Source organism: Cornus florida, unplaced genomic scaffold, assembly GCF_030987335.1.
Source record: "Cornus florida cultivar Cherokee Brave unplaced genomic scaffold, ASM3098733v1 CherokeeBrave_3.0.0_Hap2_Chr06, whole genome shotgun sequence".
In the NCBI taxonomy this organism is placed as follows: domain Eukaryota; kingdom Viridiplantae; phylum Streptophyta; class Magnoliopsida; order Cornales; family Cornaceae; genus Cornus; species Cornus florida.
The window spans coordinates 75,006,945-75,020,554 of NW_026775576.1; the positions used below are offsets into that span (position 1 = coordinate 75,006,945).

The 13,610-nt window shown below is 31.7% G+C and overlaps 1 protein-coding gene across 1 annotated transcript; it reads left to right on the forward strand.

Moving 5' to 3' along the window:
- Window positions 1–7,989: 7,989 nt before the first annotated feature.
- On the forward strand, window positions 7,990–9,363 carry LOC132312091 (probable glycosyltransferase At5g03795). The gene has a single exon (XM_059810336.1). The coding sequence runs from the start codon at window positions 8,167–8,169 to the stop codon at window positions 9,205–9,207; it is 1,041 nt and encodes a 346-aa protein (XP_059666319.1). The 5' UTR covers window positions 7,990–8,166; the 3' UTR covers window positions 9,208–9,363.
- The last annotated feature ends 4,247 nt before the right edge of the window (window positions 9,364–13,610 follow it).

Genomic DNA, 13,610 nt, shown 5'->3' on the forward strand with positions numbered 1-13,610 from the left:
TATTATGCAACACGGGAGAAAAGGAAAAACTAAACTAATAAATTACTAAAATAATCAGTTTCGAAGCAGGTTTAAGATTCAATTTCTGTTCTGGACTGCAAGCCAAAGTACTAAATTTTTGTCACAGATCACTAATATGGCAAATCAGTTGGTCTTGCAATTATATATTACAGATTGTCACTTTGTATGCTTTCTCTTGCCTTCTCTCTCCGCAATATATATTGAAAATATGGCATACATGCTCAACAAATTGATGTATGAATCTATGATTAGAGAAGTCAAGTTGTAACGGATTAATCAAATGGGGAAAATATGTAATACCTTTAACAATGAGGTTGCGTACTGTATCCACAGGTTCAAGGTCATAAACAACACCCAATAGACTATCTTCGCAGCAATATCCAATCAGTTTGACCAGGTTTGGACGATGGCTGACACTTGGCTCTTTCATTCTGGGAAGATGGAAACACATCATTGAAGATCAACAAGGACAAATAATGTAACCTTCAAAATTCAAAACTGACATTATACAAAGTTTAAACCTAAGGAAGTATTACTACCGTCAATTGGGAAAGGTGTTCATCCTGGCCTACAGGAAAGCGTTCTACATCTTCCCAAATCTTCACAGTCACATTCTGACCTTGCTGAGTCTTTCCTCGATACACTTTGCCAAACTGGATCTCTTCAATCAGGTTTACTTCACTAAAGTTATTGGTCAAATCTTCCAACTCCTCAGGGGAGCATCTTCTGTGATTCAACCCTCTGACCACTTCCATTGCTGGACCTCTTAGCTTAAGTATGTTGGTATATATGGTCAGATACAGTTGTCATTTTCATATGAAACAATTAGAATAGGCATATATGTCCTACAATTGTATGTAGATAGCATCATTTTAAGTGAAACTATTTAATTTTCTTTTTCTTTCTTTCTTTCTTACTACAGGTTGTCAGAAGCAAGTGGTGATACCAACAGAGAACTTGAGAGAAATGGGCGTCTAGAATAATTCAACCAATGTTCACTCAAATCAACTTAAAAGCATTAATAATGTGCCTTAAATTTGGAATTGAAATTGGAAGACAATATCAATCCAAACTATAAACTCAAATTCTTGTAATTTCAAGATTTGAGAGACAGATTTCATCCTGTGAAACATTCAGCAAGATGGTTCACATTGAAAATTCACTGCACGCACAAAGAAAAAGAGGAAAAATACAAAACTAACCAACATGCGTGTGGGCTAGCGGTACAAGACTTCTACTTCCCAAAAGGAGGTCAGGGGTTTGAACTTCAGTGGAAGCGGTTTGTATGAGTCCCAACTAGAAAAAAAAAAAAATACAAGACCAAATTAGACAGTTTCTTTTTGAGAATGAAAAAATAAATAAAAATTCAAACAAGAAAAACGACGATTGAGAAACTTAGATGATCAATCATCAAAACAAGATTCCGTAAACAATAGAAAGTCCAGTAGAACAAGGTGACCGCAATATACCAGTTCAACATACAATTGAAGTTTCCATTAAAGAAAAGGAATAATAATCAAAAAAGGCAAAAATAAATTTAAAAAATATAAATCGAAAATACATCAATTTTTTTAAAAAATAATATATATATATATATATATATATATATATATATATATATTCACACTGATCGAAATTTCCATATATCACACCACGAACTTTTACATTTTAAATGAATATCAAAGGTTTCTCACCAGTGATTAGGGTTAGGTTTTCCTTCTCTCTAGACTAGCTTCAATTAATTTTATAGCTCTAATAAAACCAACACGTCTTCATGTATATAATAGGGGTGGGACTTGGGTGGGCCTAACCCGAGCAACCCGATTCCCGATATTTATACAGAAATGGGCAAGGTCATTGAGATCCATAAGATGAGACTGAGTTTAAATCTTTAAACCCTAATTTATTTTGGGCAGGATTTGGGCAAATATTTTAGTAACTGAGGAATCCAAAGAACCCAAAATATAAGAATGATTTATAACTTTTATATAAACTAAATAAAATAAAGTTAAATTTAGATTATTTAAAGTATCATCAATCATGGATTCATCCTATTCACCTAACTTTGTTTCTTTGACAAGTTTATTTTGTATAAAGTAAAAACCTATAATAATTGAATTACAAGTTTATTTTTTATAAAGTAAAAATCTATAATAATTGAATTTTAGTTAAGGAAACAAAATATTAAAGAATATCAACTATTAAGTTTTTTGTAAATTTTTATTATGAGAACTTTTTAGACTACTTGCAAAAGACACGTGCACGTGGTGATATTATTTTTAATAAAAAGAAGGCCACATTTTCCTGATTGAATTGAACAAAATATCTTTAGGGAGCACAAGATGACTATTCTTAGGATGTAATAAAGTTTATTCAATCAAAGCATAACAATGTGTCACATACAATCTCATGACAAGCAATCTTCCCACAATGTTGTTTCCATAAACAATAATAATACCATCACAAGATTGAACTTGGATCAAATAAAAAGCCTCAAAAGGGAATGAAATTCTAACTACTTAAAAGGGAAAATGAATAAATAAGAGAATTATTATTAAATGTGAAAAATCAATAAAAAAAGCCGCTTTAGTCAATATAAGTTATATTCTCATCTTCTATGCTATTCAAAAGTACCTAAGATAAATAAACAATAAGAAAGCAAAAACCATAATTTATAAACAATTCCAAACTAGAAACTATAATTTATAATTTATAAACTACAATTATGTCTACTCCTTCTGTATCATAATTTAAAATAATATTTCATATTGGATCTATTGAAATATAACACAAGAATATGACATTTACCTAAAGTATTTAATTCACAAACGCAAATTGATTAACTTAAACAATGAAAAGAGTCCAAAGGGAAAGCTAAATCAAAATCATATCATATAATTAAAAGAGAATTTAAGAATAAGTGGGCAAATCATGACTCATGTAACTTTCCAGAAAAAAAACCAATTCAATGTAAATCACTTCTTGGATAGCCATCCCAATTTGATTAACTAAAGAAAATATTAAAATTAAACTTAAAATAGTTATATTAACCTTCATCAACCCTCAACTCGACTATGGCAGACATGACATTTACAGTATTTTACACTAATAGATAAATAAAATTTACTTCCAAAGGTCAATATTGACACAACCCCAAATCTTGATTGACTGCTAATTAACAGAGGAATTAAGAAAATGTTTATTTATTTATTTATTATTTATTTTTTATGGTAAGGGGGATCCAATTTCTTTTGTTAGGGTGTGAATAAAGAGAGAAAACTGTTCCCATCAAGAAGAAAGAAAGAAAAAATAAGAAATATAATAAAAGGTAACAAAATCAAATGTCAAGAAGATGCTCCATCTTTAAGTGAGAGCACAACACCAATTTCACAATGTCTTTACTGGAGGTGATTCAGTTCTCTCCTTCTAATTTTATTCTTAAATGGTTTTCTTATTGACAATTCTACAACTACGCTTCTAGGATCACTGAAGAGCTGATGTACTATCCTCTTCTCAGAGAGTATTTTGACAGAAAAATGGACTGAAGTAATTAGCTAAAGCAATCTCCAGAAATCTACAAATATTCAAATTTAGTTTAGATATTGTTAAGAAATGAAAATCATACAAAACAATCGTAAGGATTAATCATGCTGCAGCAAGAAATAAAAACTATGTTCATGTTAATTTTTTTTTTTTGATAAGTAAATTTATTGAAGAATCGCTCAAAAGGGAAGCAGGTTCCAAGTACAAAAAACAAGGCCAACACGCCTCAAGCCTTCAAAGAGATCAAAAAAAACAACCAACTCTTCTACAGATCCAAAATCCCTCCCTGAAACTCAACAAAAAAGAGTGGAAAGAATAGAAAACTTAAGCATAGAGATAGGCTTTTCCTTTCCATCGAAGACAAAGATGATGCCAATAAATAAATTTAATAAATTTGCAAGACAAAGATGATGCCAATAAATAAAATCAAATTGTGTTTGGTTATTGGCATACCCATTCCTAGAGAAGAAAGCTCGAATTCCTTGTGTGCTTAATATACCTCTGCCAGGTATAAATAGAATATAAGAAAACCAATTAAGAATAAAATTAAAAGGAGAGAACTGAAGAAACAAATTCAATTACTCATGTAACTTTCCAGAAAAATCAATTCAATGTAAAATCTATATAATCCCATAGTAAAGAAATATCAAACCCATTACTCTATTTGCATGTGAAAATTATTATAATAATTTAAGAGTATTTTAATAATATGATGTGAAAATTATTATAATAATTTAAGAGTATTTTAATAACTTTTGTTTTAATAATGGTAACTATCTTTGTATTTTAATTAGTAACTGTTAATTTTTAATTGATAATTTATTTTATTAAAATTATTATTTATTGGTAGTGTGAAACTTTTGACAACCTTGTACGATGTGTTAGTTGTCCTGAAACTTGGAATGATTGATATAATTTTTAATAGAAATTATAAATTATTGCTATAACATCATATTACATACTGTGGTTGTTCTTTTCATTGTGATATGTGACATGAGAGGTTTTATTTTATGTTAAGTTTATGTCGTTATATGCTTTAATATTTTATTTTTTATAAATTTATTTATTTATAAGTTATTAAAATTTGGGACAACCTGAGATAGCTGAAAAATCCGTATGGGTTGAGATATAATGAGTTTCTCTAGATATGGACTTAGTGCGGGCCAAGATGTTAGAACTTTGAAGTTGGCATGGTCTCACTCTTGGCCCGCCCAAATCCTACCCCTAATATATAATAGTAGTAATTGTTTTGAGGTGGTGAACGAACAATCTCGGCCCAAGCTTTGAAATAATCGGTCCAGTTCAGACACAGAACAACTTGGGCCCATGACATTCTACTCAAAAACTCGGTTCTGGTTTGTGCTAAAAATTGTGGTCGGCCCTGCCCAATAAGAGCCTGAGCTACTCCTCAAGGTTTTATAAAGGAATGGCTTAAAACGTTTTAGGGCAAAGTACAGTCACACCCCTTGAGATTTAATAAAAGGATATTCAAATAAAACTTACTATTTTTTGGACAAAGACACCCCTGAAGGTTCAAAAATGGATAAAGACACCCCTTTACATGACAAATTGACCAAATTACCCTTTGACAGTTTAGGAGACTTTTTTAACTTTACAATTTAATAAATTGAACCAATTTACCCTCATGAACAATTTACGCATAAAAAAAAAAAAGTAACAAAAAAAAAAAAACTTTATATTGTTCACTTTAATTATTTATTTATTTATTTATTATTATTAACTTTATAAATGTCCTAACTCTTACAAATGTAGACTGTCTAAAATGATTTTTTGATCCAATACATATATTTCAAATAAATTATATTATGTTATTACTTCTTTTCTTTTTCTTTTTTATTTTTAAATTATGATGCTTAATTCTATCATCTAATAATATTAAACCAATCTCTTTTCCTTAAAAATAAAAAATATGGTACCAATATAACTTTATGCATCTTAAATTATATATCAAATATTATGCATTTTTCAACATAAAAGGGAAAAAAATAATAAAAAAACAAAGAAAAAAAAAACAAAAAACAAAACAAAGGCATGTTTAAAGTTAAGATGCATAAAGCTACACTGGTACCTATTTTTTTTCAAATTGGGAAATGCATAATATTTGATATATAATTTAAGATGCATAAAGTTATACTGATACCATATTTTTTAATTTTAAGGAAAAGAAATTGGTTTAATTTTTTTAGATGAAAGAATTAAGCATCTTAATTTAAAAATAAAAAAGAAAATGAAAAGAAGTACTAACAAAATATAATTTATTTGAAATATATGTATTGAATCAAAAAATCATTTTAGACGTCTATATTTTTAAGAAGTTGGGACATTTATAAAGTAAAAAAAAAAAAAAAAAAAAAAAAAAAAAAAAGAAAAAAAAACAAAGTGAACAATATAATTTTTTTTTTTTTACTTTTTTTTATGTATAAATTATTCATGAGGGTAGATTGGTCCAATTCATTAAATTGTAAAGTTAAAAAAGTCTCCTAAACGGGTCAAATGATAATTTGGTCAATTTTCATGCAAAGGGGGTGTCTTTGTTCATTTTTGAACTTCAGGAGGTGTTTTTGTCAAAAAAACAAGTAAGTTTCTTCTGAGTGTCCTTTTACCAAACCTTAGGGGGTGTGGCTGTACTTTACCCAAGGTTTTATATAGGACTGGGTTAAAAGGTTAAAAAAAAAAAAAAAGGTAATAGAATCTTTCCATTTGGCAATTTTTTAAATTAAATAAAAAATATAAAAGGCATTTCACACTTTTGGAAGAAATTAAAATAATAAATGTTATTCCCTCCGTCCCATAATAAGTGTCATGTTTGGAGAACGATGACTCACAACCGGTAGACTGCTATTTTTATTCTGAACCAGATCCTAGAAAAGCTTACACTTAGCTATTTTGTCTAATCAGATTCTAGGGTTTGTTCCGATAGTCTTCTCATCAAAACGGATTACTGAACACATGGAGTAAATCATGGACACAGAAGGGTATTAGGATTTAAATGGAATAAAAATGGAATAAGGACTTAAATGTAAATTTAATCCATTTGATTTAGATTAGATATAAAAGAGTAAGAAAGTAACTTGATTATTATTATTTTCTTTCTTTTCTCTCTTTTGTTTTATTCATTCCTTTTTTTTTGTCCCCTGTCTATCTAAACATAAATATAAATTAAAACTATTTTTCGTTTCTTTCCTTTCTTTTCTCTCTCGTGAATTGTATCATTTTTTTTCTTTTCTCTCTTTTGTTTTATTCATTCCTTTCTTTTGTCTCCTATCTATCTAAATATGAATATAAATTATAATTATTTTCCGTTTCTTTTTTTTCTTTTCTCTTTTGTGTATTGTATCCAAACGAAGCCTTCAACCCAAGGCTTGGTCAAATAGGGTAAAAACATACACTGTTGTTTTTCATATGAGCAACTTTGAACCTATTCAGGTCATCAAAAAAAACTTTGAACCTATTCAGTGATTAGGTGGTGTGGATTATGGTTGTGCACAGTTGTAGTATGGCAAATACTATTTAAGTACTGTTTAATAAAATTGAAAATTTTAAATACTAAATTTTAAGCAATACTATATTAAAATATAAACACATATGAAATAGTGAATTTTATCAAAAAAATATGTCAATTTAATATTGAATATTAATGTCAAAATTGATCATAAAAATTTCAAAATCAAAAATAAAAATGAATAACTTGTGAAAATGAAATATTTATGAAAAGGAGATTAGAATGTCTTGAATATTTTTTACACACAATATTATTATAAAAGATATTGTATTAAAAATATAAACACACATATAAAATAGTGAATTTTACCAAAGAAATATACTCCGTATCAATTTAATAATGAAAATTAATATCAAAACTGATCATAAAAATTCTCAAATCAAAATAAAAAATGATATAAAAATGAAATATTTACGCAAACGAGATTAGAATTCATGCACAAATCATTTTATATATATATATATATATTTTTTTTATATATATTACGTAGTAGTTTTGCATTATAACAATAGTGTGAGGGGTTGCATTGCATGACTATTTATAATGGATGGAATTGCAAATGGCAAATAGAAACCCAATCAATATGTTTAATTTGAGAAAGGTAAAATTATCATTAGTAAAATATTTTAAAATTTAAAACTGCTAAATGTTATCAAACACACTAATTTTAAAAAATCACTAAATAACAATATCAAACAGTCCTTAATTATTATTAGTTGGTTGAATACATATTGAAACATGGAAACATTTTCACTTGATTTCTCTTTCGTTACAAACACGTCAAAAACTTAAAAGTTTTTTCAAATACATTAAAATTTAAAAATAGAAAAAATGTTCATCGTTGGTTAAAACATCTTATTCAAAAATATTCTAAATCGAAATAAAAGCGTAAGAAAAATAGTTTATATTTGGTCATAATGTTCATATGACCAAAACACGTTACAGCACGTCGCCTACCGAAAATATAGAAAAACCAGAGCTAGTTTGACCTTTGCAAGAAAACCCCAACCAACCCTCCCAAAACCACCACCACCATCATCATCTTCAACCAAAACCTGCAACACTCATTCCTTCCTCCAATGGCGATCATCACTTCTCTCTCTATCCTCCTCATCCTCTTCTTCTCTCTCTCTACACCTTCTCTTTCCCTCACTTCACCGTACCTCTCTCCCACAACCCTCTTCCCAGATTACCAAAAAATGCTCAACTCTTTCAGAATTTACATTTACACCCCTCCCAAGCCCTTCACCTTCACCACACCATCCGAGTCTCTCTTCCACTCTTCTCTCCTCAACAGCTCCTTCCTCACCCAAAACCCCAATCAAGCTCACCTTTTCTTCGTCCCCTTCCCCTCCGATCAATCCAAACGCTCCCTCTCCCGCCACCTCAGGGACCTCAGGATCAACCTCCCGTACTGGAACCGCACTCTCGGCGCCGACCATTTCTTCGTCTCACGCGCCGGCGTCGCCTTCGAATCGGATCGGAACCTCGTCGAGCTGAAGAAAAACTCCGTCCAAATCTCGTGTTTTCCGACCACCTCCGGCAACTTCATCCCTCACAAGGATATAACTTTGCCTCCGATGAGCCCTTCCTTACTCTCACTCCCCCACGCGCCGGTCAACGAAACGGCGAGGTTTGTAGGGTTTTATTACAAGCGGAGTGGGGAAAATGAGTCCATTTTGGTCAACGAATTGAACGGTGATCCTGAGTTTCTGGTTGGATCAGAGCCGTCTGATTATGTGGAGGGCCTAAGGAGGAGCAAGTTCTGTTTGTTCGTGTACGGTGACGATGTGGTCTTGATTGGGGAGGCGTTGACTTTTGGGTGTGTGCCGGTGGTGATCACGGACCGTCCAATTCAGGACCTGCCGTTGATGGACGTGGTGAGGTGGTCGGACATCGCGGTGTTTGTGGGGACAGGTGGAGGGGTTGAGAGAGTGAAGGAGGTGCTGAGTCGGATCGGTGGGGATCAGTACGAGCGAATGCGGGAATCAGGTGTGACGGCGAGTCAGCATTTTATATGGAACGCGTCGCCGTTGCCGTACGATGCGTTTCATATGGTGATGTATCAGCTGTGGCTGAGACGGCATACGATCAGATACGCCCGGAGCGAAGTGGTTTGATAAGGGGATAGGATCGGATCATTTGTCCTATGGCCTTTGCCATTACAACTATTTTTGTTATTTGTTGATTAATCATTTGCGATTGTGTACATTAGTCAATATTTAAATGTGTACGATGTTAAAACCATGTTAATGTCTGAAGGGTGAATTTAGATATAGTTGTATGTTGTTGAACGTGGATTCCCTGCCCATTCGGAAGGATTCTCTTTTTCAGCATGAAAACGATTTTATATATCATTTTAAAGGCACGAAAATCAAGCCAACGACTAGAGGTGTAACGACTAGAGGTGTAACTTGAGTTGGGTACCCTAAACTCAACTTGAGCCAGTCTAATTTTTTATGGACTTGGACAATCATTTTTATAATTAGGGTTGGATTTCAATTCGAATTTAATTAGGGTTGGGTTTGGATTGGAGTGCTAGCAATCCAAACCCAAATTTTAATATTATTTTCATATATATTTTTACTTTTAAATACATTAAATATAATATTTAAATTATGATTATTTATTATTATTATTTTTTTCCAAAATTTTGATTACTTTTTTTTTTTCTTTTCAACTTATTGTATGTTAACATTTATGAGAATTAATTTTCTAAAAATTTGTTTGCAATTCATTAAAATTCTACAAAAGTTTTTAAACTTTTTCTTATTTAAGAGTAATTTAATCTAAAACTAATTCAAGATCATATTAAATTTTTGGTGTAAGGATTAATCATATGAGTAATCTGAATTAACTCGAAATTTTTACCTGGAATCTAAGACTGAGTTGCAAGTCCGAATTTTAAAATAGAAGGATGGGTTGGGTTTTGGTTGAGCAGTTAAGGTTGAAAATAGGGATAGGGTTGGACTTGGGTTTAGCATTTCATTTAGTGGGTTGGGCTCAAGTTGTACCTTAAACTTGCCCAACCTGCTCGAATTGTAGCCCTACCAACGATAGTATAGAAACATAAAGCCAAGTCAGAAAAGACATACAAATCATGAAGTAAAACAATAAAATGAAGAACAGATTCCAAATATGTGGAGAAAACAGAGTAAAACTCTGTAACAGAACCACCATGGGAGAAACGCAACAAACTGGAGAAACGCAGAAAATTTGGGTGATCCAAAAGTCAGGCCATCATCAAAGCAACAACTCCAAAGGTACAGCCACAAGGCGTTCCAACACCCAAGAAACCCCGCAAAAGATCAAATCAAGGAGAAAAAGATCAAATCGAGACGAGGAAAACCAAAACCGACCTAGATCAAAGATCTAGTAGGAGAAAACAACAGCGAACCCAACATAAACAGATCTAGCCGAGGAAAACAAAAAAATGGTGTAAAAAAATACCCACGAAGCGCAATTATTAAAACACACCGAGTTTATTACAGCCGTGGGAGGTAGCTATCATCTCCCCACTCCCATGGAAGGGAGCAGGGAGGCAGAGTGAACAAGGCGAAAGGGTTAGAGAGAGAAAGTTAGAGAAAGTTGGGGCATTCGGAAGGATTTACAGGCATTCTTTTTGTGTGTCAAAATTATTATTCTTAGAGCACGTGTATCGGCCTCACAATATATGCACCATTTAAGTCAAAAGTATTATTCAAAAGCAAGATTTCAAAAACTTACCTCCTGAATCCCTGCCAACGCTGTTATGTCCTTAAAATTTGTGTATAAATTCAAAATTAGAATTTTGTATAGTTTTTATTGGTCATTTTGTAGGAAATTATTGTAAAAAATATCATAGGCAAGGTCTGCCTTCACTGCCCCTATTATGCTTAAATGGAATTATTAATTTGCACTTGGTAAAAGTAATTTTGGATTTCAAGTCTGTAAATTTGAAAGTTTGATATTGCAAAGTTACATACTATATAAAAATCAAAAAAGATTATATGAGATTCAAGATCTTGAAATCATTGGATGTTACAAGCACCTTTGACCAAAGAAAGTTCTACCTTGACGCGCATGAACGGCTCGTTTTGTTTTTCATGCTGATTCATAGGTTTTGGCTTAGTTATAATGAGACATGTAATGAATCAAAATGAGTGTGCTAAAACCTACCATGAGATATTCTTGTACCATAATAATAATAATAATAATAGGCCTAACCTAAGAAATAACAAGAGTCTTTTGCTCAATTCGATTGTAATTGGTTGATACCCTATTCAATTTTTATTTGAATTATTTTAAACAATTGTACTGTACTAATCTATTCAGGTAAATCTGTATTAATAATGGAACTACTACTTCTCTCACACATGTTTTTTTATTAACTTAGAATTCTTCGTGCTTAATAACAAAAGTTATAAATCTATCCAAATTATTTAAATTAAAAAAAAAACCTTTAATTCTCGAATTTAACTTTGTTTTAGGATACCAAAAAAAAAAATTATCATTTCAATCACCAAAAAGACGAAGTGATGTGCAAATAACTTGAATAGGAGCTCTTTGAAATTGTTGGAAGTATCCAAAGAAATAAAAAATGGTGATGAAGTTGATAATGAATGTTGTGGTGTTTGGAGCTTTGTTTAAATTTTTTGTCTTAGGTCTGCAATTGTGCCCAACCACCGATCCTTATACACCATTGTTAGAGAATGGCTCAAAATTATTGTTCCATGGAAGAGTTGGACCAGTCCAACATGCCTATTAGGGTAGGGGAGGAGAGAGAAGAAATATGTAAAGGGTTTAAGAATAAGTGTTTTGAAAGGAGGGAAAAATATATATAATACATGAGTATTATAAAGATATAGCATTAAGAGATCGTGAGTGAGTAAGTGATTGAGTGAAGTTTTGACATCTGATTATATATTATATTCTTTAATAGATAATAGTGAAGTCTCTCTTTCCATCCATGTAATCTTATAATTGAGTGAAGTAAAATATTGTATTGTGCGTGAATATGTATATGTTTCGCACATAAGCTTGTGTGACGATGTGATGACAATATTTCCACTATATGAAATTGAGAAAGCTATGCTTTAACTTTTAACAACCAACTATTGAGGGAATGGAAGAGAGTTAACGTCCATAGCATGAATTTAGTGCGATGGGACTCTTCTATTTTCTTTATCTTCCTATCATTGTACTAAGTCTCCAACTTTTATATAGTGCTGAATTTGCAGTTTCATGATTACATATGAAAGTCATAACCATGAAAGAAGTCTAAGAGAAAAGGTTTCCCGCAATCCAAACACCCTCCAAACTTTTTTTTGATCATTCCATTCCCTTTTCCACTCTGTCTCACACAATGTCCTCTCAACTCTTTGAACCCAAAGATAACATCAATCAAATAGATCCCTAATAGCTTTCATAGAAATTAAACCACTAACAAATTAAGGACAAATATGAGACAACGTAAAGAGTTGTCCCATTCACTCTGGCATAGCATTTGCTTGCCTCTCACATTCTGAAAGTGTGTTTTAATGGACTCAACTTGTTTAAGATTCCAAAGTAGCCCATTTCAACTAGAAAACTCTCCCACTAATGCTACTCCTATTTCTTTCGGTGCTAATATATGGCGACTTTATGGGCGGGTATGAAACACTGGCAAGTTACGGGTACACAATCTCATATCACTTGGGTAAGGAAAAAGTGAAGTGCTTATATGTAGGTGTGTCATTCTAATTGGTATGAGGTCTTTTGAGATAAAGCTCAATAACAAAACCATGCAAGTTCAGGTCCAAAGTGAACAATATCATACCATGTGGTAGACCACCTCGTGGATAAATGTGTCTAGAACAGGTGAGAGACACTAACAAACTATCGCTGCCCACATAAACTACTTAGAAAGTGATTTTATCTTAAAAGAGCATCTATGGAGTCAAGGAGGGGAATAAAAACTTTCCACCGAGTCTATCCATTCTTCAACAAATCAATTCCATACAGCTGACCCCAAATAAGTAGAAAACATATATATTCAAGTCTATCCATTCTTCAACAAATCAATTCCATACAGCTGACCCCAAATAAATAGAAAATATATATATTTATATATATAGATATATTCTCTCAATCTATAGATAAGGGTTAATATTATAACGAACACAATGATGGTTCTTGCAGCATTTTGCTTATGCTCCCTACTTTGAATGTATGCCACAAAATTTAACTTTGAATGTAAACTTTAAATTTAACATCAATGAATAGCAGAAGTTTTTTCTCCACCTAAGCCTAGCTATGGCAAAAACATTTATGGGCTATAATGCCACATACAATTGTTGAGATCCATACAAACTTTCTAAATCAGAAATCACATGGCTTCTACATGCTCGTTTTCATTGTGGACCCCTCATTTAATCTATTGATTGCAAGAAAGAATCCTATGAGCACAATAATAATTGCAACAATAATTAATTTTAATCTACTGCTTGCCTTGAGTAACATCCATAATCTAAAAAGTCAAACTACACCTAGATACTCTGGAAGT